This window comes from Ctenocephalides felis, unplaced genomic scaffold, assembly GCF_003426905.1.
Source record: "Ctenocephalides felis isolate EL2017-DRISC unplaced genomic scaffold, ASM342690v1 CF-g0.4_SCAFFOLD_01886, whole genome shotgun sequence".
Lineage (NCBI taxonomy): Eukaryota > Metazoa > Arthropoda > Insecta > Siphonaptera > Pulicidae > Ctenocephalides > Ctenocephalides felis.
This window is the reverse complement of record NW_020538040.1, coordinates 180,351,331-180,377,056: the sequence shown is the minus strand read 5'-3', so window position 1 is coordinate 180,377,056 and position 25,726 is coordinate 180,351,331. Positions and strand designations below refer to the sequence as shown.

The following is a 25,726-nucleotide window of genomic DNA, read 5'->3' as shown; positions in this document are numbered from 1 at the left end:
AAATCTTTGACTTTAAAGAAAGTACTCATCCACATAATTTAGGTTCACTTAGACCACACATATCAAATAAAACTTCATTAAATGATATTTACATCGATAAACTAAGGCCGCCGCCAGCAACAACAATTTACAAAAATGAAGCAACAGGAAATGCAATCAAAGCTCCTGATCAAATATCAAATGAATCCATTAATGATAACACATATATAAATAACCATAATATTCCATCGTATGTGCCTAAGCCATCAGAAAACATGAAACCACCACCTATGCCTCAAAACTTACCATCACCAGTAAATAATGAAGAAGTTGTTGGTCTCAATCCGCCACCACCAAGTATTATAAATCCTTTAATGGATTTACCAATAAGCATAATACAGCCTGAAGATCAATTTGGAACTGATTATAAAAAACCTAATTTACATAGAAATAATAAACCAACAACCCATAAGCCTTTCGCTTTCGAAATTCCAAATCGAGATACAAGTACTGCAAGTGATGAATCTGCAAACAGTACGCCTTATAATGAGTTGAAATCTCAAACAACAAAATCAAATAAAGCGGAAAGTACAACACCAACTTTAACAACTATTTCAGAAATAACTACACTTGCTGCGGAAACGACAAGTGCATCACAACAAACCACTACAAATGAGATTGATGAAAAGAACCAAAGCACTTTTGTTCCAGATAACAAAGAAGCGCAAACTATCAAAAATAATGATGTATTATTAGACTCACTTGATAGTGGTTCTGAATCTGTGACTACATTTGTTCCATCTCAAGTTGTAAAAGAATCGGGTGTAATTGGTAATAAAGAAACCACAGAAAAGAACATAAATGTCAGTATACAACCGGATAAGACAGCTGTTCGACCTAGTGAACCTTCTGTTATAAATACTAATCCTATTACAAAACACGAACAGACATATGTGAATATAAGAACTTCTGTAAGAACCAGCGCTAGTCGCCAACCAACAAAATCTAATAATCTGAAAATAACGGAGATTGACGTTAATAGTAATAATAAAGTATCGAGTGTACACAGCTCGAAACCAATTATACCGACTAGATATATAACACATACTCAAACACTAACTGTAACCAGCACAAAAACTACCGTAATTAAAAGTCAGGGCAGCCCACCCTCAACGTTAACACTGGTGTTGACCAAAACCCAAACGTCCACTCTAGTAGACACCGTAACGGAAATACGAACTCTTGTGCAGCCAACAAGTATACTAAAAACCGTCACCACAACAGTCAAGTCAGAAGTTATTCCTACAGCTTTTCCTTTCCCTCATCATACACCACGTCCAGATATCAAGACAATCTTAATAAGCACTGAAGATAATGATCTAAGTGAATTTATTATTAAAGATGATGATGCGGATATGGATTCCAAAAATGATAGCAAACATGAAGAGGACTTGAATGATAATGATAGTATTTTTGTAGTACTAACGGATAAGAATAATCATGCAAAAAGTCCTACAGAAATGCACGATCTTCATGATTTGATGGATAACACAGATAATATAGCCAAAGAAGTGAATCGCGTACTATTAGGTGGAGTGCTCATTGATACACCTCCGCATCTACAACACGATATAAATTCAAGACCTGATGAATGCCGTCCAGAATGCAAAGCTACTTTCAACGAATCTTGCCAAAAATTGGAGGGAATGATGACATGCGCTTGCCGACCTGGTTTTGCTCGAATGTTCCCTGATCGTCCATGTAAACGTAAGTAGTTTATAAAAAGATCATCAATAAAGGGGTGAAGTTTAGTCATTAAATCCGTATTTATTTTACAGCAACTTACACATATACTGTTCAAATGGGTATTGCTCGAAATGGCAAACAAGAATTGAAGTATACTCCAGCACTAGCAGATCCCATGTCCAAAGCATATGCAGGTTTGGCATCAACCACACACGAAGGCATACATCGAATGATTATGCAGTCAGACTTAAGAGACATGTATCATGGTATGCGAGTTACAGGCTTCCAGAATACTAGCACTGGACACGGCGTTATGAATACTTTCTTCATACAAGTATATTTAGAACAGTTTTCAAATAACAATATATTTATTGCAAAGTTTAATTTAATCGTTTATTTTTAGCTGTCTGAAAATACTGATGAACAACATTTAAAAACGGTTTTGAAGAATTATTTACGGAGAAGTAACTATAGTCTTGGTGGCACTGAAATATACTCTGCACGAGAATATGAAAATAATTTAGTAGCAAACGGTTAGAATTCTCATACTTCAATCGTTTATTTATTAAAATAGCTCAAACAATACATAACTTTTCTCATTTAGATTTCGACGAATGTTTGAATCGACAATTCCATGACTGTTCGGAAAATGCACAATGCTTTAACTTAAAAGGAACTTATACTTGCAGTTGTAAAGAAGGATTTGCTGATTTATCGACAAATCCACTTTATCCTGGAAGAACATGTTCGGGTAATTTGCTTGATCATTTAAAGTTGCTACTCTTGCAATTCAATTTAATTTAAAACATTATGAATCATTTCTTTTGCAATTTACAGCTGAACAAGTTGGATGTGAAAAATGCCATTATCACGGAACGTGCTATAACAATGGAGAAGACCAGATGTTATGTGACTGCTTCCAATGGTATGCAGGAGAAAACTGTCATATAAATCTTAAAGGTAAGCAATTGATGCAAAATTATGACGAGAAAGATTTATTACGATAGTATATTTATAATAAGAAATTTATTATTTTCAGTATTACTGATTGCGCTTGTCACGTTGGGTGCGATATTCTGCGCGCTGATTCTGATATGCGTGATCTTTACTTGCTTTAAGAGGAAACAAAAACCTAAAACCAGGAGTTCAAGTAGTATGGGCTTCTTACAACAGAGATCATCAGGCGGACAACGCCTGAATGTAACTATGGACAAACGTGCAATGATCCATGACACGAGCAGTGAAGGAAGTCAATCGGACACAAATACACTGCCTTACGTCGCAAAGGTGCGCTTCTTACAATTTAATAAATATAAAAAAATTAATACTTGGTATTATATGTTATCTCGCAATTATAGAAAGGAGCAAAAAGCAAAAATAGTGCAACAAAGAAATTCGAAAATCAATTGAAAAATGAACTAAAGAGTGGTTCATATGATCAGCAAGATCGATCTTTGACCGTCATGATACCTCGGGCAAAATATCATCCTCATCCTACAGCTACACCATTTTTAAGTATCGAGGCTTTAGACAGGCGGAAAAGTAACGCTTCTAGCAATGAAGCTAAACTACTTAGTTATTTGGACGTTGGAGTTGCCGCTAATCATGTATATAATAAAATATATATAATAAAGCAATGCTATAATCGACATCGTGTACTAAAATATCTGTGTCTTACAGTCAGCGCAGAGCAGAAAGAATTCGAATCAGTCCACTGCCGTGAAAAGTATTCCTCATAAACCTTCAATTGGTAATGTAAACCTTATAAACAAATTAATAAATGTAAATATATATGATTATTGAAAACGCACTATTAGCCTACTCCTCGTTATCAATCAACCAAATATATGTTTAATATATATTTTAAAATTAACCCTTTCGCTACGGCAGTTTTTACCGCAAGACTGACCCTGCTGCACCAGACACAATACTTATTTTAAGATATCTTAGAATCATTATCAATAAAAAAAGTTTAAAATTTAAAAATTACACTTCTATACAAAAATTACAATAACAAATTAAAATTTTTAATCAATTAACTCAAATTGATAAATATTGAAGCAAAGGTCGATACACTGGTAGTCGTCTATAGACGGCATCATCCGCACACACAGATAGACATGTGGACGTCGTCTATAGGCGACGCTCGTAGCAAAAGGATTTTAAGGCTATATTTATGAATTCATGCAAAAACAATATCTGATTAACCTATCTATTTACCAGGGGCCCTAGTCTCAGCCGGTTTCGAAGTGTCTGCCACAGTAGTGGGCACGGAAGCAGATCGTAGCGAAAATGCAACATTAATTCACAAAATAAGGACAGACTTTCTTACAGAAAATGATACATCGCAGTTCAACACAATCGAAAAAACGCACGGGTATGCAACAAACCAAAAAAAACTAAAGATCATATATTATAACTAGTAGTTAAGCACTCACCAATTTAGTTCTCGAAACAGCATGCATTCTTGCAGCGAATTTATCCACCGCCATCGGCACCACACCTAAATCATAAATCATAATTATACTAACATGTAAATAAACTTATTGAATATAATTATAATACTTATCTTCTCAGTAATGATGACTTAATTGATCCGATGAGTGATTGGCTGGATGTGACGCCGAGAGCTGCAGGAGAACTGTATGTATAAATTGATTTATATTTTTTAAACACATATAACATATTTTTTGTTTATTGTTTTTAAGGACTGTATCTGAAGCAAGGTCTTATGATGAAACAACCATTCAACCTCTTACCAAAACAATGAGAAGTATATTTGATTCTAAACCTCCATCGCATCATCATAATAATGATGTAAGAACTGCTAATAATAATAATATTCTTATGATTCTGCAGACTAATTATTAAATAATTATTCAGGAAGCTAATACGATGGCCGAGAGGGATCTAGGATCAACATTTTTACTACCACACACTCACCTGTACAAACCAGACAGGGTAAGCTTGATAAATATTTACCAGAATTATTCAAGTACAAACTAAATATGTTTCGTTCTATTCTAGGGAAGTGATATATCAGGATTCGACTCTCTTTGAAAAAGAAGCCAATGAAGTCATGCTTATATGAATTTGGAAGATTGCATGAAATGATGTCTGAATGAATAATTTAAATTCTCAAATACCATACTAAATATATAGAAATTATTTATCTAAATTTAAGATTATTATTAAGAATTATTCTATATTTTTATAGGCATAGCAAATAGTCTTCCCTTATATAAGTTGTAAAATTGCCCATGAGATAAAAAAAGCCTTGTAAATATTAACTTGTAAATTTATTTGTTAAGTACGACTTGATTATATACTTTATATATGGTATATATACATATATATATATATATATATATATATATATATATATATATATATATATATGGCATATGCATTATATATTTTATGTATATAAAATAAAATATAATAATATGTATATGTATATAAAAATTATTTAAACACTAATGATGGGTCTACGGTTTTATTTTGAGAAGACATAACAAAGTGCCAAATGCAATATAGCTTTTTTATCAACTTTCACAGATAAATTCTAAATCAGGTTACCATAGTCTTTTTGAAAAATCTGTACAAAATTTATTGTATTTTTTTAATTATATTATATTATCATATTTTAGTAGCTTTCTGCAAAAATGTATATGTATTTATAGTAAAAACTGATAAAATAAATATGTTATGTATATTAACTGTTGTAGCCATAGCAATTGTTGTTAAGTTTTTAGAAATGTATAATTATAGTTATAAATATTAGTGCTTTTATTTAACTTATAAATAAACACTTTATATCAAAAGAAATAACGCATTTTGATATTATTTCATCACATATGATTTAAAAATTCATGTTGTGAATGAAACTTTTATATAGGATTTAGCAAAAGAAAAAATCGGATATAGTTTAGTTATTTATTTATAAATAGACTTCATAATAAAAAATTCTTATTTACAATTACACATATGTACAATAATAGCACAGTATCATTCATACAGAAATCTATCGGAGTAAAACTTCTAATAAATATTAATACATCAGTTATCTAAAATAAGCAATACTACAGCATTTTTAATATTGGTTCAGCGATTAATAAAATTCTTAACTGTCCCTGACATATTACAAATCATATATTTATATATAGATATATAATTACAAAAATAGACTATATAAAATCATTTAAAACAGTTCCACTTTCAACATTATTCAGAATAAAATAACATTACATACAAATGCATCACCACACGCACAATAGCTAAAAAATTTGACTAACATTCCTATGTACAAATTATTTGTAAAATATATAAAAAATTATCTACGAATAAATTCCAATTCATCACTGTGAATTATGAAAAAGATATTCCTGCATTAAAATCATAAAACTTAGAATAGATATTGCCGTCAACATAAGTAAAATTAAATAAGATAAAATTGTCATCAAACACATGATATTTTCACTTTTCTTTTTGCACTGTTTAACACGTATAAAATAATTACCACACTATAAGTAAAATTGTTCATTTAATCTAAGCATCACATAAAAAAAAGGTAAAAAATATATTTTAATTTCGTGGTTTCTATTGATTTTTAGTATATACAATTGTTTTAATTTCAATATATCGTAAGTCATGCCCCAGCAGCAGTCCAAAATATATAAGGTTACTTTATTTAGCTGCCAATAACATTTCCCGAAAAACACTTACTCTTTCTCGACAAGGCACTATTGAAAAATATAGAAAACCTCTCAAGTGCTGCGAACAAAGATATCAAATTATGAATTACACATATACAAAAATAAATAAGAAAACAATGCAAAGCTAAAATATATGTTTTACAAAAAAAAATACAATCTAAAAAATCACAAACGTAGGTCAGTACATATAGACAAATTAACACAAAAAAGGCTTTTGCCGCAAAATGCGTTGTATGACGTCTGTTAATTAACGGAATTCAACTGTACATTTATCATTACTTCAAGTTTTTCTTTACAACGCGTGTACTACATATTTTTTATTATAATAACCCTTAATAATCAATCTTAGGAAAAAAATATGTCCATGGTTAAATAACTTTTAAAAAAGAATTAAAGAAGTAGTAGAAATATTGAGATAATAAATACTGACCTTTAGGAATATCAGTAAATCCCAAAGCAGCATTTTCAGCAATGTCACATGGTTGTAAGAGAAAGTTTGGTGGGTCATCTTCAGGAGGCGGAGGTGGAGGAAGATTCCAAAAACCTTCAATTTTATCACTTTTCCTCATTTTCTTAGCTTTCTTTCGTTTTCTTCTAGATTTAAGATCAAGCGCTCCTGGTGGCGGTGGAGACATCATTTCATCACCACCAGAAGTTGAAGTACCTTCCCCAGGCAAAACACCGTCAGCAAATTTTACTTTTCTTGAATTATTTTTCTTTTCGTTATGGCCTTCAATATTACTGTTTCAAATAAAACAAACATATATGAATATTATCCAATAGAATTATCTTCATAAAATAATATTTAAAAAAATACCTAAAATATGAATTGACTAAAATTCCTTTGGTGTAACTTGAATCTGTCGCTCCAACAGAATTGCTCATGGTACTATTTATTTTAATATCCTGCACAAAAAATAAATTATATAAATAAAAATTATTATAATAATATTTCTGACCTGCGACTTCGTCCGCGTGGAATTTAACAAAAAAAGTTAAGCATTTTAAGCAGAAGTTAAGTATTTTAATTGCTATATATTTTCAGTTTTTTTGTATTAGCTCTACTAAAAAATTTCTTTATTGCAATATTTGGTGTACAATTTATAACTTGGAATAAAAGTATTACTCATTTGGCCTTTATCATGTTTTTATAGATATTAGACTTTCTCTTAATCATAACTAACGTGTATAGATTTAAAAATGAAAAATTCCATCTATAGATATTTATTTTATAGAAAAAACAAATATCAGCACTACTAGTTAAATAAAATAACTTTAATAAATAATTCAAATTCAATGTTAATTTGAATATTGAACACAAATGTAATTATAAAAAATTATAAATGTACAATTTATAAATGTTACTTGAAGGTAAAAATATTAACAATGTAACAAATTAGTTTAAATTAAAATAGGGTCTAAAAAATAAAGATAAATTAAAATAAAATTTTAATAAGAAGTAAGATACAGTAGTATCTCGACATACAAGTTTATTTCGTTCCATAACCACGCTCGTATGTCGAATAGCTCGTATCTCGAAGCACTTTTCCATATAAAAACATTGAAATGTCGTTAATTCGTTCCAGCACTGTGGTTTTTGTTAAGTTTTTGAATATTAAAAATAAATTTACTATATATTAATTTAATTGATTTTCCCTGTCCAGACATGATATTGAAGAAGTGAGTGAGAAGAAAATGTGAGTGAGAGAGAATGTTTCGTTAAACAACTCTCATGTTCCAAATGTTTTAAAGCTCAGAAAGCTGCTTATAAATTATTGCTAGGATGACATCCTTGTCATCCTCATATTTTCCAATAATTTCACATTTCAATTCAAGACAACTTAGATAAACTTAAATAAACTAATTAACTTCTATGTTAAATTTCTCGCGGACAAAATCCCGGGTCAGAGAAGGATAAGGTAAGATAAGATACTTTTATTCTAAAATAAAAAAGCCTAAAAGATGTGTCAAAATCGGTTTCTATATATGACTGGACCCATTAAAACAAATTAATAAGGGCTATTTCAATATTACAAACAGACAATCCAATTTTATTTATATATATATATATATATATATATATATATATATATATATATATATATATATATATATATATATGATTATTAAGATAGCTTACCTGCTGGCAGTATTTAGTTTGAGAATCAACCATGTCAGAATTTGAAATAGGTGTTTTAAAACGTTTTTGATTATTTTCATCTTGTATAAAGCTTTCTATTTGCTCGAATATTTCTCCTGTGTATTTAAAAAATTGTATAAGAATAGTACTAACACAAGTTTATAAAACCCAAAATTATACTCCTAATATTAGACTGAATCTTTTCTAACATTACAGAAACATAATTTTGGGTAAAATATGTGAAATTAACATACTTGATTCTATTTTAGCAACATCTGGTGGCAAAATTAATAATGGGCCACCAAGTTTTACTATTTTGTTTATGCAATTGAATATCCCCTTTGAATTTTGAGAAGTTTCCTCTACATTCACAGAAGTTATCTTCACTGGTGATTTAGCTGTACCTGATGACTTCACTTTTGCTATCGATTTCACTTTGGCTGGGGACTTTGCCTTAGATGTTGATTTTACCTTTTCTGGAACTTTATCTTGCTTCTCAACCAACTCATCTGTTAAAGTAACATTGACTAAATTAGCAGTTTGAATTCTGCGTTTTGATGTCTGGTTTCCGGATTGAGAGTTAAAAGTGTGAATAGTTTGAATGTAATCAGCAGATTGGTGGTTTGGTGGATAAGAATCAACATTTGTAAGAGGAGGGCCACCATATTGCTCTGTATCACAATAATTCTGATTATAATTTGTCGTATTATAAAGCTGGCCATTCTGGTCATTAACAGATGAGTCTGTCAAACCTAACACCATATTGATACGAGCATCCAATGATATTCGTTTAGGGGATGGCACAAATTGTCTTCTCTCGTCATAATGATCATTGTAGAAATCACATTCATAATTGTCTTCTGTAGTTAAAATTGGGTTAATAGGGTTGATAGAAGTAATATGATTAATATTTGAATCCATATAATCACTGTTTGTACTCATCAATGTTGGTATTGCAGATGGTTCTGAGATCTCTTCAACATGAGCAATATTCATATTTTGTTGGGGCAGTGGTATATTATCTAAATCTAATTTATCTGATTTTGAAGAACCTTTCCTCTTTACATCATTTTCTCTTCTGCTTCCTGTGTGCATTTCAAAATCATGGTTCTTCACATGATCAGTGTCAACAATATTAGACTTGTTTAAAATTTCTAAGCTTTCCCTGCTTCTATGTGTATGCCTGTCCTGCCTGTCTCTATCCTTATAACTACGATCTCTATAATGATTTTGTCCATTGTGTGATATGTCACGATCTGAATGTTCATTTCCACGAATCCTCGGCATAGAATTTGTACTAGGACTTTTATCCCTAAGTATATTTTTGGAAGATCTTCTCTCATAGCGATCATCATCATATTTGCTACCTCTTGAAGGTCTACTTCGAACATGATGTGATTTGTATTTATGGGACTCATTTCTGTCATAACTTCTATCATAATGCGATTTTTCATTGTATTTATTATTTCTAGGACTACGACTTCTATGGCGAGACCGTTCTGATTTTTCTAATGACTTATTAGATCTAGTGGATCGATCCGATGACTTTGATGATCTGGTTGAAGAAAATGAAGTGTTCAAATCACATGATTTTGAATCAGACCGTGTTTTTCTATCACTATCAATAGAATTTTCATTGTTAGATGAATCATTTATATCCTTCTTTACTAGTTGGTCACAATTTTCTCCATTGTCCAATGCAGTAACATTTTCTGTTTCCATAATTTTTTTCTTAAGAAAATCAGGTGGTTTATCTTGTACTTCCTCTGGAGATTCTTTATTTAAATTCACTGGATTAATACTGCGCTTTATATTAGAAGACAATTTAAATGAAATAAAATTATTTATCCTATTATCTGTATTATACTGATCTGCCTCCATTGCATCTCCTCTTTCTTCATATGAGTCTTCATTTTCCAGTTTTGGCAAAGGAATATTCCCAATATCATCAGCCTGTTTAGTAGAATTTTCAGCTGCTTCAAAAGATTGAGAGGATTCCTCCCAATCCAATACTTTGAAAGACTCTCCATTATAATTCAGTATTTTGTTCTGTTCATGATGTACTTTGAATTTATTTGTGGAATAATTCTCTTCCAATGAACGATCATCTTTAGGTGTAGTTATATCGCCTTGGGAACATATGTCTGGAGGTTCTTGTTTAATTTTAATATTAGGATTAAATACTTGTTGTTGAGTTTTAACTTCCACTTCTTTCTCTTGTTTGATTATTATTGGTAAAGGTACAATATCAACTACGTCTATAATAGGTTTAGCTAATTTATTTGGCTTATTTAGTAATTTTTGCTTCTTTGGTGGAGGCTCATCTTCTTTTGAGTTTGAGCTGCTAGTGGTTGAAGAATCTGATTCATCTGAACTTGAATCACTTGAACTATCAGATGAAGAATCACTATCCGAACTAGATGAAGAATCTGAGCTATCTGAGCTTTCAGAAGATGTGCTGTACTCACTAGAAGAACTTGACTGATATTTCTGTGATATACTATCCAAAATCTCTGATCTTATATCTGTTTTACCCTTAGCAGCCTTTCTGTCAACTAATTTCTCTTCAGGATTTGGATACAAGTTCAATTCTACCTCATCTCTCCTTACTTGATTATTCTGAGAGGGTTCAAGTTGATTTGTGTTCACAGAATCACAAGTAACTGCTCGCATAAATTCTTCATATTCAGTATTTAAATCATTAGACTGAATAAACGTCGGTGGTTCTGAATTTATTGCTAGTTCTCTATTACTGATATCATTTTTAGTATTATCATAGTCACCCATATCTATGGTATTATTTTCCGATTCCTGTTCTAAAGGCTGTACATTTTCCTCAGTATTTTCTATATCTTTGATAGGAAGTTCCTGTACATCACAACTAATGTCTAAAGGAGCTGGATTAGAAGTAGATGTGACTAAACTATCTTTGTAATGAGGAAACCAGTTTCTAGATAAACTAAAATGAACAGAAATACATAAGAAATAATTAAAAAAAAAAATTATACACATAATTATCTAATATATTACATACTTTCGATAAAATGGATTTTCAGCATATGTAAGAACTGGCTTTGTCACTGTACACCTAAATAACAATTAAAATATAAAATCTATTATTGTAACTAGAATATTTCACGGTAGCTAACCTCTCTACAATGCAGGGATGCCTAAGAAATTTGTCATATGCACTTTTGTCAGGATTTTTATAATGAGAAATTAATGCAGATAATGCAAAATCATCACTCACTTCTTCTTTTCTAGATACAGTTGAAGATTGAGATATCCTAATTAAAAAATCACATTTGAATCAAAGACATTATGTCATGAACAACAGTTTGAACTATTTACTTACGGTGGTGAAGCAGCATCATCAGAAGGCAGTGGTAAATGAAAATCTTCATCCTTACAACTCTCAATATTTTTTTGTATTGGAACCTCAGACTCTGATTTAGTACTACTCATGTCTAAATTTGAATCTTCTGAATCGCTTGTTGCAGAATTATATGCACAAATTAGTGGAATTTTAGCAAGGGCAATTACTTCAGGTTTTTTGACAGTTTCTTCACTTTTCTTCTTCATTTCAGCAGAAGTTTGAGTATCTGACACTTCCGTTTCGTCTTTAGAAAGTAATGGGTCAATTTTACATTTTTCAATTTTATATTTATCAATATCACCATTTTCTGCAACAGAACTTTTTTCAGATTTTTCAGAAACTTTCTCAACCGTCTTTGTGGGCTTAGGTGATATTTTTTTATCAATCACTTCTTTTTTGATTTCCTTTTTCGGTAAACGCACCTTAGAATTTTTTCTTTCAGTTCTTTTATCATTTCTAGTATCATATTTTCCTCGTTTATTATTTCTATCATGACGATATTTGTCTCTTTCCTGCCTTCTGTCTGATGTTCTGGTTGAAGTACTAGATTTAGATGGAGGGCGAGATCTGTAATTACTCCTAGAGTCATCACATCTTGCTCTGTGTTTATCAGGTGACTTTCGTCTAGAAGACCTTTTTCGATCATACCTGGATCTACTTCTACTTCTGTATGAATCTATAAAATAAAATAAAGCATGCAAGAAAGATTTCTACTGCACAAAAAAATATGGTCAAAGTGTTTTCAAAGAATTTTACAAATCTCGGAAACTACAAAAAAATAAAAATACGAAATCTACAAGCAAGTTGTTAATATATTTTCAATTTTACCTCTTCGTTCTCTTGGGGGTTTTTTATAACCATACTCCCTCAAATAAGGATTTGAAAGTATAACAGTCTGTAATGCCTCCTTTCTTTTAATTTCTTCTATTTCTGTTATAGTGGCTTTCGCTTTCTCGCAAGGAGTTAAACCTTCAAATTGAATAAATTAATATAAAAGTTATTAAATATAGTACTATAAATATATATATATATATATATATATATATATATATATATATATATATGAACTAATCTAAAACCTTTTTTGAGTTTTTTCTTCTCTGGTGTACACTCTACATTCTTTTTGTTCGTTAAACTTGGATTGTTCTTAAGAGCTCCTTGTTCATTATCTGTATTTTTAGCTTCAAGCGCCTTTTTTGCCATAAAAAACCCCTTCAGGCGTTTTTTAGCATTTTGTATTCCAAGAACAGATGTCTTTGCAGGAGTAGCAGATGATGGAGCATCTTGTGTTGTGTCTTCTGATGGTAATGGTATATCTAAAGATACTTTTTCAGGCGATTCATTACGTTCTTCGGGCAAAGAATGTTTATCAGTTTCTTTTTCTGCTTCCATGATGATAGTGACTGATTTAACCCATCTGAAATAAAAACATATTGGAAAAATAACAGTTAAGTAATGGAATTAGGCAATATGTTATGTGATAGAATCTTATGAGCTAAAATCTGAGCGTAATATATAGAATGAATTGTACTATGATCTGAAGAAATTAATGTCATTTAGATTTCAATTATTTTGTCTTATAAAATATGGCTGCTGAAATTTGAATGCATTGATAAAGAACATACTATTTTTATTCACTATTATTAAAGATTAATATCCTGATGTAACAAAACACTTTTATACAGATCTGAGTTCATTTTTCCTGGTCCTCATCATAATGTAACTCTATTAAAGCCAAGTAAGGAACAAAAGGTTTAATTTCTGGATAACATACACTAATGGATATAAAATGAATGAGCTCATATTATCGACAAAATCTTAAATAACATTCTAATGTAATTGTTCACACAACATTGTAAAAAATAATCATATAACAAAATAGACTTAACCTTACTTAAAGATATCGCTGCTCCGAAGAATAAGCACCCAATTATCACATTGATACCAATGGTATATATTCCATTATTGTAATTTTTTACGCCATATTTTATGTTTACATTTATGTAATAATAATAATAATTATTATTTACTGTCACTATCAACAAACATCACAAAACACCACCATTTACGTGCATTGTGTTGGCAGCATTGTGCGTCAAATCGGCCATGTTGTTAAAAGCGTAGAAGAAAGAGAGCATACACAGGGTGTTCCAGAACTCAACTTTCTATCGACACAGAATTCAAAATTGATTGAAACTATCGTAAGAAAATTCACTAGTGGTGCATGGCATCGTGCCTCAAGGAAAATTGCTGGAACTTCCCGTACCAAAAATTAGAATTTTTAAAAAAGATTCAACTAAATTTTAAAACTGATCTAGTGGTGTATGGCATCCCGTACCAAAAATTATTTTTTTTAAAAAGAAAATTTTTATTTTAATCTTTGAAAAAATGTGATTTTTGAGAAACTTCAAATTTAAAAAAAAAGACTTTTTTTAAATTATTTTTATATTTTGGAAATTTTGAACTTTTTTTCAAAGCAATCGCACTGCTTTAGCTAATAATTTGATGTACATATGTCCAATAAACATTTTTAATCGCCAAATGGCATTTTTTCAACTTATTTTTATTGAGAGTCCATAACCGCTGGACCTGCCTTCCCAAAAAATTAATAAGTTCTTCATCTTGTTAATACAAGTAAAATGTTTTTTGAATTATTAAAATCGGACGCTCTGTTTTCTTAAAAACTGAGTTACCCTTTTTGGCACTTTTTGCCCCGTATCTTCGGAACGGCTAGACCTGCCTTCGCCAAAAACTAATCACGTGCTGATCTAATCCACATCAATACAAATCGAACATTTCTTGAATTATTCAAATCGATTGATCAGTGTTTTTGAAATCACAAACACACATACATGCATTTTTTCTAAGGTATACCGAAATGTTCAAAAACCTTTGAAGCCTGAAAATATATAAAAATGTTTAATTTCCATTTTTGGCCGATTACTATAACTTACCCCACGGGAAGTTAAGAACTAAGGTATGGTTTTACACTTATTCGTTTATCGTGGTTAATTTTTGTTATTTTAGAACATTCTAATCAAAAATAATGACACAATTTCCATGGTTTATCTGAAATTGAAACTATTTATGAAACTATAAATTTCAAATTTTCAAAATCTGTCACTTTGAAAGGCTTTAAAACAAATGCACTAAAGTGCCTTGGCAAGTGCTAATGTTAAGTTCTAGAACACCCTGTATGAACGTTGTGTCAAAAATGTTTGGCTTTTAGCGTTCATACACAATTACCGTTTTTTGGAGGTTATTTTTTTATAAAATATGAAAAATAAATCAAGAAATAAATAAATAGAAACATATATTGGAATATCTTGTTAACATTCTTTGTGATTAGCTAAATAATGTAAGTATACATCTAAAAATAACTAACATAAAAGATACATCTAACATAATCATATTGTAACAAATAAAATTTATGCTTTCAGTTTAATGTAAGATAGCATTTTACATATAAAATGATTAAAAGTTTAATGCAATAAAAGAAAAACTTCTAAATGCTAAAAGAATTGTGACCAAATATTCTTAATACTTGTACAATATCCGATTACACTTATATATAAAAAATCTAATCGTCTTGTTCTTCTTCTATTTTCAATACACAATAATTGCTGATTTTTATTCTTTAGAGAATGATGCAGGGTATGGGTCCATTCCACTATAAATATTGTGGTTTTAATTGAATTTGCAGTAACTGTGAAAATATTTCGTAATTCTTAAAATGGATGATTATGACTTATCTTTTTCATATTACGATGAGGATGAAGATATAAGAAATTTGCAGTTAGAATATGAATCCTATGATTTACATGATTCATGTGTTATACCCACAATAAAAGGCATTAGTTATCATTTTGCTGCTTTATTACTGTGGAATTTTATTTTTCGATTAACTACTCAAACAGGTACTTATTGCTTAGAAATCAAACTTTATTACATACTTAGTACGTTAATTTTAATTTTTTGTTTTGTTCTAGTATTCATACACATAAATTTATGTCATTGTATTTCTATTATATGTGGGTTGGCTGTGATATACAATTTATTACAAATTAGCATACTATACATAATGTCCTTTTGCATTTTATCATATCTAATTGTTCATGGTACACATTACATACACAAGAGTTCTCATGCTTCTTTCATTGCCAGTTTGGGAATGTTATTACTCATTATATGGTAACTGTTTTTGCTTATATTTCATTTCTAATAAATAGATATATTTGTAACATATCTTACAGCGAATTCACAGTTCAAACCAATACTTGGAGGCATGTCCGAAGTGTATATATGATATTAGTAATGAAAATCATATCATTGGCATATGATATTAAAATTGGACGATTATCATCACAGCCAAACTTTATTGCTTATTGTGGCTTTTTGCTATGTCCAGCCAATTCTATATTTGGTCCATGGATGACCTATAAACAGTATTTATCTGTATTTTATAAGCCAATATGGGTAAGCTGCATTATATAAATATAAAAATTATATATTGAGAGTAATTATTGAAAAAATATATTTTTAAGAACTGGATGTTACTTCCGCAAATAATTTTGAAAGGATTGACTTCTATTTTTTATCTATTGATGTCGAGTTGTTGGGTTATGTATTTTATTCCATCAGGATCATGGAAGTAAGTTTTTTTTGTTTATACACAAAGCGATGTCATTTTGATTATTGGTTTATCTCTTATAGATGGTTTATTGCATACAGAGATGCTCTGTCCTTTCGTACAAGCAATTATTTTGTATCATTCTTAGCTGAAACGGTAATGATTACAGCAGGTTACTCACAGAGTCACAAGATGTTTACAGGTTCAATAAGTAATCCATTTTATATAGAATTGCCAAGATCATTAATACAAATTGTTATTCATTGGAATATCCCAATGCACACATGGCTAAAAACATGTAAGTTTAAAATCTTATTTAGTTCCATGGTGGAACAGTTTTTATATAGATGCATTTTGTTTGCAGATGTATTTCGCGAAGCAAGGATATTTGGTGTATTTCCTGCTATTTGCTTAACTTACTTGATATCATCATTACTTCACGGCTTGAATTTTAAATTAGCTGCTGTTCTTTTGTCAATAGGATTGTTTTCATACATAGAGTTTAAATTCAGAAACAAGTTATCAAGTATCTTTAATTCATGTCTTAATTCTTATAGTTGTAATGGCTGTGATCATTTGTATAAAAAACAAAATATTTATGTGATATTAGGAAATTTATTTTTTAGCATTATAGCAATTGTACATTTAGCTTATTTGGGAATGGTTTTTGAAATGAATGATGTAGACGATGCTAGTTTTGCTTTAGATTTTTCTTATACATTGAACAAATGGTCATCGTTAGACTACACAAGCCATTGGATAGCACTTGTACTTTATCTTTTATATATGATTGTATAATAGGAAATTGGAATAAAATATTATAAGAGAATATTTGTATTGTTAAAGTAAATAATTTTGGTTAACACAATGCTAAAAGTTTTTTTTATTTTTTACATAATATAAAAATAATCATTCAAAAGCTATTTCTTTCATAACTAGGTGTATTAACTGAGTAAGTGGTATTTTGCTACAAGGACTGCTCAACATGTGTAAATAATCAACTTAATCAGTGAGAGTTGGAATTTAGCAACTTTGAAAATTTTTATGATAAAATTTCAATAGTTTATTTTAACATTCAATTTATTATTTTCAAAATTCATTATTCATAACTTTCATTTTTTTATGATAAACCACTTTTCGTAGAACTGTAATATTTGAATATGCTTGATTAGAACTCTATCACTATGCAAAGTTTCATTAAAACCATCAAAGTAATCAAATTTCACGGAGAAACAACTCGGCCGATCTTTATCGAAAATTGAAGTACGATTCCCAACAGAGATATCTTTCGAAGAGTTTTAAGATTTTCAAAATCGATTTAGTTTTTTGCGGAAACGTGAATGAAAAATTTTGCTAATTAAAAATTATCTGCTAATTATAATGAAACGGATCTGCCGATCGTATTGCAAAACTAATCAACGCGATTCCTTATCGAGTTTTATCAAATATGCAACGGTTCAGAATGACTTGAAACATAAAATTAGGAAAACGGATTTTTGGGCAAAAACAAACTTGCTTCATGAGAAGTTAAAAATAAAATGGTACAATTCGAGCAAAATGATGAAAAATTATTATAGTTACAATCATCTTGCACATTTCATGAGTCCTTATCGAGTTTCATCAAGCAATCTAATTTTTGCAATTTTTGTTCTTGAGGAAAAGTGGACAAAAGGTCAAATTTTGGCATATATATATATATATATATATATATATATATATACACATTATTTTTCCAATTTTGGTTTGAACCAATTCAGAATGGCTTGAAACTAAAAATTAGGAAATTCTGGCGAAAACAAACTTGTCTTTCGGGCAGTTAAAAATGAAATGATGCTGCTCTCAATCTTAACTCTTTCGCTACGGCAATATTTTCCTCAGAATGAACACTGCTGTAAGAACACTGCTGACGAGACACAATAACATATTTTAAGATTTTTCAATTATTATCAATGAAATGTGTTCAAAAAATAGAAATTACACTTCTAAGAAACTAAAAATTATACTAACAAATCATACTTCTCAATAACTTAACTCGGAGTGATAAATCTTGAAACAACACTCATTCAGACAATTACAAAAGCCTCCTTGAGCAAACTCACTTGCCAGAGAACTACGCCGCAACACAACCAGGGCAAGATTGAAAAAGAAAATCATGTTATTCAAAAATGACGATTATCATAAGATTTTATTTTTAGTCATTTTTTTAATCCTACAGTTATACTTGTTGTCCATTTCAGAACATTTGTAAAAATAAAAACATATAATAAAACAAAAATTGAAGCAAGTGTTGACACTCTGGATGTCGTCTATAGGCGAAGGGTGCTCGTAGCAGAAGAGTTAAGTACCTACATTTCGAGCAAAGTGTTGTGGAATTACAATAATAATAAATATCATCTTGTACATTTAGAACGGAGTTGTAATCTGATCCGAGTCAATTAGAAGTAATTTGTAATTAAAAATATGAGGATGCACATCTCTATTCCGAGGTGCATTGGAATCTCGTCCGTTGGTTGTATTACGACTACGAGTCGGTCGTGATGCGACCAGCCCATTCTTGTATTATCGCCGTGTTACCGCGGGCATGAGCACAATGTATCTCGTTAAAACCGTACTACGGAGTACGGAATACGCGCAAGATGGACATAACAGAGGAGGCTATTAATCTAACGAGCCAACGTTGGATCAAACGTTTAGAAGTCATACTAAATCACCTTCTGATAGAAACATTTTTGTGAATACAACGAGGGCTTGTTTGAAAATCAATCGCATTTTTTTAATCCAAATTTTTTTATAGTAGATGAAATAACGGGTGGTCCATCTAGTGGTCCTAGTAATCTAATGATCTTACGGTTTAGATATTTCTGTAAACATATCAAGTATTATACATCGTTAGAAAAGTCTCAAAATTCTTAGTTTTTTCGCCATATATCGCAACTTCGAATTCCACACGGTGTGGCCTACAGGCAAGTTGCCATCGATAAATTCCAATTTTTAAATAAACCACTCTACGAACAAAATGACGCAGTGACCTTATTTAAAAATTGGCTACTTTTAGTCACGTTTCTGCGACTGCATGCCATGAATAAAGCTATAATCATAATCCAGTCAGATGTTGAGCGTCATTGTCGCAGTAATCGGTTCAAACGTGTATCGCGACTTCAAAAGTTTATTTTGAGGCTTAAGATGTTTTTTGGAAACTTATTTATTATCACTTGTGATTATTTATATTAAAATTAATGAACTCATGCAAGCCCTTGTGATTTCAATCAATTTCATCGCAATTATCAGGCGTTTGATAGAATTCTGATTATGCATTTTTGTTCACTTTTGGACAAAATAACATACTTATTGTTAGTACTATTTTGCAAAAACTACAGGGTAATTCATGGAGGCCAAAAAAAGAGAAATCTGTAAAAGGTAATTGGCTTTTAACGTCTACTCTAATTACTGCTAAAAATAGTCCAAAAGATTGACCGGTAAAAAGACTTGCATTTTTTGCAAAACTCTCTCTTCCGTTCTGAGCCCTGCAAAAATTGGTTACGATTTATGATTGGTTCCCTTTAGTATCATGTGTCATGTGCTGATGTCCCAAAGTAAACCAAAAAATTTACTCGTTAACTGTCTTTTTGAAAATTAGATTCTCAGTATTTCTTTTACTTATGTCATTTTATCCGTACTATATAGACAAAATGGTTTTTGTAATTAGTTCATAGACCTCATACTACTTTATACTTTATGTAGTATAAGGTCTATGAATTAGTTGCATTTTTTATCAATTAATATGTTATTATAATTCATACTTGATTAAAAGGTATTCAATGAATCTAAGACGAATGAAAACGATTGAGACTGGTTATGATATCATCAAATAAATAAATACAATTAAAAAACAAAACACCATGTCATTTTGTCCGTAGTTCCCGTTCCTACATTGCAAAACAATTATTTGGATATAAGATTTACTCCATAAACAGTTGAGTGTTTTATAACCATAAGTGATAAGTATTAAGACTGCACTTGTTCGATCGATTGATCCAGATGAAATAGAATTAGTAACGAAAACAAATTATTCATGAAAAAATTATCTTTAACGGAAAAAAACTAGAAACTCTATAATAATTGCTGAAGAACCAAATTTGATGTTTAATTTTTTTAGTGAATCGACTCTCATATCGATTACATATTTGTAGTTCAATTTTTGCTTCAATACTCGAACTATAATTAAATATTTGAAAGATTGCTCGATTCAAAATCAAATAATAATATTCTCAAAGCTAAGATGGTAGCTCATATTCAGGTGTAATAAATGTCCAAGAAAACAGCGCACGATAATTTTATTACTTATTTAATTATATAGTTTACTACTAATAATACTAATATTTTTTTGGATTTGCATTCTAATTTAGCCTTTCATATTTTACAAACGTTAGTTGCATATATTAATATCATTAATTGAACCATAGCATTTAATATTTCTTAACGACGTAATTAAATTAACAGGTTTTATTATTTATTTCATTTTATTATTCGGTGGTTTAAATTTAAAATTTAGATTTTCATTAATCATCAAAATTTCAAAAATAAACATCCCAAATTAACTATTACTTTGAGCATCATTTTCACCATCATTTTGAAATTGACTATGAATCTTATGTGAACTTATTAGTTCCAATAATTAATTTAATTTCAAATCGTATTAACAATCAATAAATTTTATTATTATTATTTTATTTTATTTTTTATTACTAATATTTTATTATTTTATTATTGTGAGAGTCTTTGAATCTTGCAGAAAATTGTAATGTTGAAACATTATTGACTTAATTTTTAAAGAATTAAAACCTTAGTTATCATAACCCATCCTATTGTATTGTATCTTATTTTATAGTTTTGGATGATTACCCAATCAGAAATCGAAAATTAAATGATGCCAACAACTGTGTATTGTTAATAAAGCAATGCTTATAAAATTAGCAAGCCCTAAAAAAACAATACGAGTTGGGTAAAAATCAATTTGTACCCCCAGCTGTTTTTATTTCCACATGAACAAGTATATCTCCTTTTTTTACCTTCAAATAATTCAAAGATTTCTTCAACTATTTACTTTTGCAGCACGTTTCTCGATTCCTGAGAAATCTACATGTCCCCAGATCATACCATGAATATTTTCCCTTAATGTATTTTAAGCACGACTTTAGTGTCTATGACATACGAGAACAATTAATGCTTTTATTCAAATTATATCTAATGATAAAAATGCAACACTTGCTATGCACATGACTAGATTTTAAATAACATTTTGCGTGTGGCCTAAGGCTTGATAGTGTTCCATTGGTTTAGGATTCGAATGGTCAACTGTTGGAAAATGCATGGGAATGCGCATTGCATGGGTAAAAGTAAAACCAAAAATTTAGCAAAATGCATTGTAATAGACAAAAATAATGTGCAAGTTTTACAGACAAATATCTGATGAATTTTGTGTAATAGCGTTTTTACACGTCTATTATGAAAACCCAATTTTTTAAATTGTAGAAATTTGTTTGAAAAAAAAAGTGGGTGCGTTTAGAAATTTTTTAAAAAAGTTTAGAAAACTTCAATGACTTAAATTTTTAATCAATTGTCTCTTATATATTTAAATATTTACTTAGGTGCAATAAAATTGAAATAGTCCTATTTTTAACTATTTTTGAAATTGAAAGTATTAATATTTAGTAATGTAATAATAATATTAAAGTACAAATATTTTTTAAGAAAATATTAAAATTTCGTCTACATATTGTTGGTTGTTTAAGGGATCAAAAGTCTTATTGGCTATAATTTTAATAAATTGTCTATTAAATACTTGAATAAAACAGGAGCAATAGAAATATAATAAACATAGTTTTGAAGAATAATATAAAAAAAAAAATCATATTGATCTATAGCAACCTCTATGCTTTATGAAGCTAAGAAAATCTCAGCAAGATAAACACTTTTTTTTTAAATTTCATGTTTTCGCGACGTTTCACATCATTATAAATCGTTTGGCACCAAAATTGAAAAATGTGTGTATACGTATGTATGTGAGCCACTTGGTAAAATTTAACAAGGAGCCGCTATGATCTGCAAAGCCGTTTCTTTATATTCAGTAGATAATTGCAAAAATTTTCGTCAACGTTTTTAGCCAAAAATCCTGAATCGCTTTTGAAATACAAAAACTGTTCGAATGATATCAGTTAGCAATCGTGCTGATTAGTTTTTGGTAAAGATCGGCTGGGACGTTTCTTCGTAATTAATTGTTGCAAAATTTTGTGACAATTTTATTGGAACTTTTCATAGTGATAAGGATCATGGTTTACACGAACATCCTAAAATATGATATCCAACTAGAAATGGTTTTAAATTATAAAAATTTATCAGAGATTGGAATAATGAGTAGTGCTTTTAAGACATACACCATGTATTGTTTAATATAATTAATGCAATTAAAAATATTATAAATTTATCTGAAAAACACCAATTAGAAATAGCACTGATGAGTTGTCAGTGAAAAGCTTCTTTTTTAAATTTGTTAAAAATTAGTTTGTTTTATTTAAATTTTATATTTACTATTTTAAAAGCAATCTCAATTTTTGTTGATTAAGTTGTTTATTTACACATGTCGGAAAGTTCATGCAACTTTAGGCAAAGTTCAAGGCAAAATTCAACTTACATTTAGTTTTGTAGATAAAATCCTACAGAAACTAGATGAAAATATTAATGTTTTCATTGAATTTATAACAATAAGCTAACTTTTCAATATTTATATTTTTTATTATCAGGTATAATTGGGCAAATGATTTCGCGCGCCACTGGACCACATTTGTTTAGGCACTATGGATACGGATAACTATCAAGATTCGTATTTATGTACTCATATTACGGTAAGAACGTGATTTGAATTTGAATCGCTTAAAAATGAAAATATAAGCATACCTTCCTCTGATTTTTTTTATAAACCACGAGGCGCTCGATCATGAGCACGGGAAACGCATAATCGCATTTAAGATGTATCTCTTCAATGTAACAAGATTAATTAACATATTCGATAGGAAGAGATTAGTAAATGTATAACAATTCGGGTAACAACATATTGATTTAAGATAAGAAAGATATTTCTGAAATAGCGTAAATCTAAAAAAACTCATGCTGTTTGAAAATTATGAGCCTTTAAGTTCAATCTAGAGCTTTGGTCAAACTGTGGCCATTTCTCGGTTATTGTGATTAATTTTTATTATCTTTGTTTATTCGAACTAATAATGGTTGTAAAATAATGAAAATAAAGAAGTATCTTTATGTTGCAACAAAGCTCCCAAAAGGCTATTATCACTTGATCATATTTTACATTACTGCTGGTGGAGGAGGGTATCAAACCCGGAACCAGGGGTTGCTAGACCAAGTTCTTACCACGTCAGGGTCACCAAGTAATCTACTGTCGATTTCTTATTGAATCGATTATGTGATACAATTTCCATATCGAAAAGGAAGCGCCAAATGGTCAGCGCACGCCGGGAGATCCCTTGAGGAATAATTAAATACAGTAAAATATGAAATAAAATTCTAAAAGAATAGGGATGTGCATGTTTTGGAGGTCCAAGGCATTGGCCACACACGTACATCGGTGTGGTGGAATTATATATAGGCAGTGCACGTTTTGTTTTTGAGATTTCAGGATAACCATATTACGCAAAGGTAAAGCGGGTGGCCGGAAGGATAATTCTTTAAAATGTATAAAAAGTATATATAAAAAATGTATAAAGTATTTTTGTTTTTTTTTGTTTACTTTGAAAAGCAATCAGAACTAGGAGCTTTATGAGCTGTTGTGATAATACCTCATCTCAACGACATTTTTATTTGTCAATGGTTGTCCTGATCATTTGGGTGTATTTTATATTAGAAGCCAACGCAGTGGTTGTCCTTACTAATAGCGATGACAAATTTTAGTTTAATGCAGCAAAGCCCAATTTGGCTATTTTTACTTGATAACCTGTTATGATTCATATTTTCAAGTAGAAACAGATCATTACTGCTTTTATATCAGGGTCTTCGGATTTGAACCAGAGACTCCTGATTATAAAGCCTGCGACGCTACAAAATTCGTGAAAAGTATAGATATATACAAAAAGTCTTGGACCACTAATTTTTTAAAATACTCATATGTTCACACATGCAATAATGCTACAAAATTATTTCGCTTTATATTTCTTTCGCCAAACAGTGGTGACATCTAAAACATAAAAACAAGTAAAATTAGCCTTTCGAGGGCATTGCTGCATAAAGATCCTCATCAGGTAAATAATGGTTAACCACTGGGTTGCATTTGGACTACTAGCACTAGATTAAAGAATCACAGCACAGCTCATGAAACATAAATAGCTCAGATTGATCTAATAAAATCATAACATGCATCATTCAAAAAATGAACTGATTGTTTTTCACACTTTTGCATTAGGGGTCATTTCTATAAATCCAGATCAGTAATTAAGCCTAATATGCGTTGAATCTTGAAAATCTTGAAATCTAAACGACTTTAGTTTATAAATTTGGTTTCCACTGTCTTAGCTCAATTGACAATTAACTATGAACCAATTATAATGTTTCTTTATAATTTTTTACAAAGTTACATTTACAGGATTACGTTCTTATTTATTAAGATTACAAAAATTATTGAATAAAAATAATTAAATTAGAAAGTATTGATTCCCTTTTGGACTTGAGTTTGGATTTATCTCAAGGATCCATGGTGCAACTCCGTACATTCCATATGATTTTTAATAAAAATAAAATATATCGCAGCAAATATTTAAAGTAACTGTTATGAATATATATCACCTTTGTAGAATAGAAACTGTAGAAAATTAACCGCTTTAATGAGCTTCTAAAAACAGTAATGGGCTCCATTACGCGTATGTTTTTTGTTTGAATGTATAACTCTTTGTGTTGAGCATATTATAAAATCAGGTGTACGCTCAATAATTTCTTCTCTTAATTAGTATTATAAATTAACATCAATTTCTCGTTTACATTGCACACTAAATATTATTATGGTTATGTACTAAATATTACGTGTTTATGTGAATTAAATTCATGAGTCTTGATATAAATGCACAGTATTATATTTT

The 25,726-nt window shown here is 29.9% G+C and overlaps 2 protein-coding genes across 6 annotated transcripts in view; one reads left to right on the top strand and one right to left on the bottom strand.

Moving 5' to 3' along the window:
* Positions 1 to 6,149: 6,149 nt before the first annotated feature.
* Positions 6,150 to 25,726, bottom strand: part of LOC113376914 (dentin sialophosphoprotein-like) — a 51,355-nt gene continuing 31,778 nt past the window's right edge. For 2 of the 5 annotated variants that reach the window (XM_026617009.1, XM_026617010.1), the window contains exons 2-11: positions 13,036 to 13,373; positions 12,785 to 12,925; positions 11,936 to 12,632; positions 11,730 to 11,867; positions 11,615 to 11,668; positions 8,835 to 11,539; positions 8,581 to 8,696; positions 7,258 to 7,346; positions 6,871 to 7,181; positions 6,150 to 6,498 (exon numbers count right to left, since the gene is read on the bottom strand). In XM_026617009.1, coding sequence (XP_026472794.1) covers positions 6,416 to 6,498; positions 6,871 to 7,181; positions 7,258 to 7,346; positions 8,581 to 8,696; positions 8,835 to 11,539; positions 11,615 to 11,668; positions 11,730 to 11,867; positions 11,936 to 12,632; positions 12,785 to 12,925; positions 13,036 to 13,348 — 4,647 coding nt within the window. In that variant the 5' untranslated portion in view covers positions 13,349 to 13,373 and the 3' untranslated portion in view covers positions 6,150 to 6,415. Of the gene's footprint in view, positions 6,499 to 6,870; positions 7,182 to 7,257; positions 7,347 to 8,580; positions 8,697 to 8,834; positions 11,540 to 11,614; positions 11,669 to 11,729; positions 11,868 to 11,935; positions 12,633 to 12,784; positions 12,926 to 13,035; positions 13,374 to 13,581; positions 13,713 to 13,845; positions 13,985 to 25,726 lie in introns of those variants that run through there. The other 3 variants (XM_026617008.1, XM_026617007.1, XM_026617011.1) reach the window with 3 other exon arrangements.
* On the top strand, positions 15,184 to 17,408 carry LOC113376915 (protein-serine O-palmitoleoyltransferase porcupine). The gene is made up of 7 exons (XM_026617012.1): positions 15,184 to 15,314; positions 15,598 to 15,873; positions 15,946 to 16,147; positions 16,210 to 16,432; positions 16,501 to 16,607; positions 16,670 to 16,884; positions 16,951 to 17,408. The coding sequence occupies exons 2-7, from the start codon at positions 15,690 to 15,692 to the stop codon at positions 17,382 to 17,384; spliced, it is 1,365 nt and encodes a 454-aa protein (XP_026472797.1). The 5' UTR covers positions 15,184 to 15,314; positions 15,598 to 15,689; the 3' UTR covers positions 17,385 to 17,408.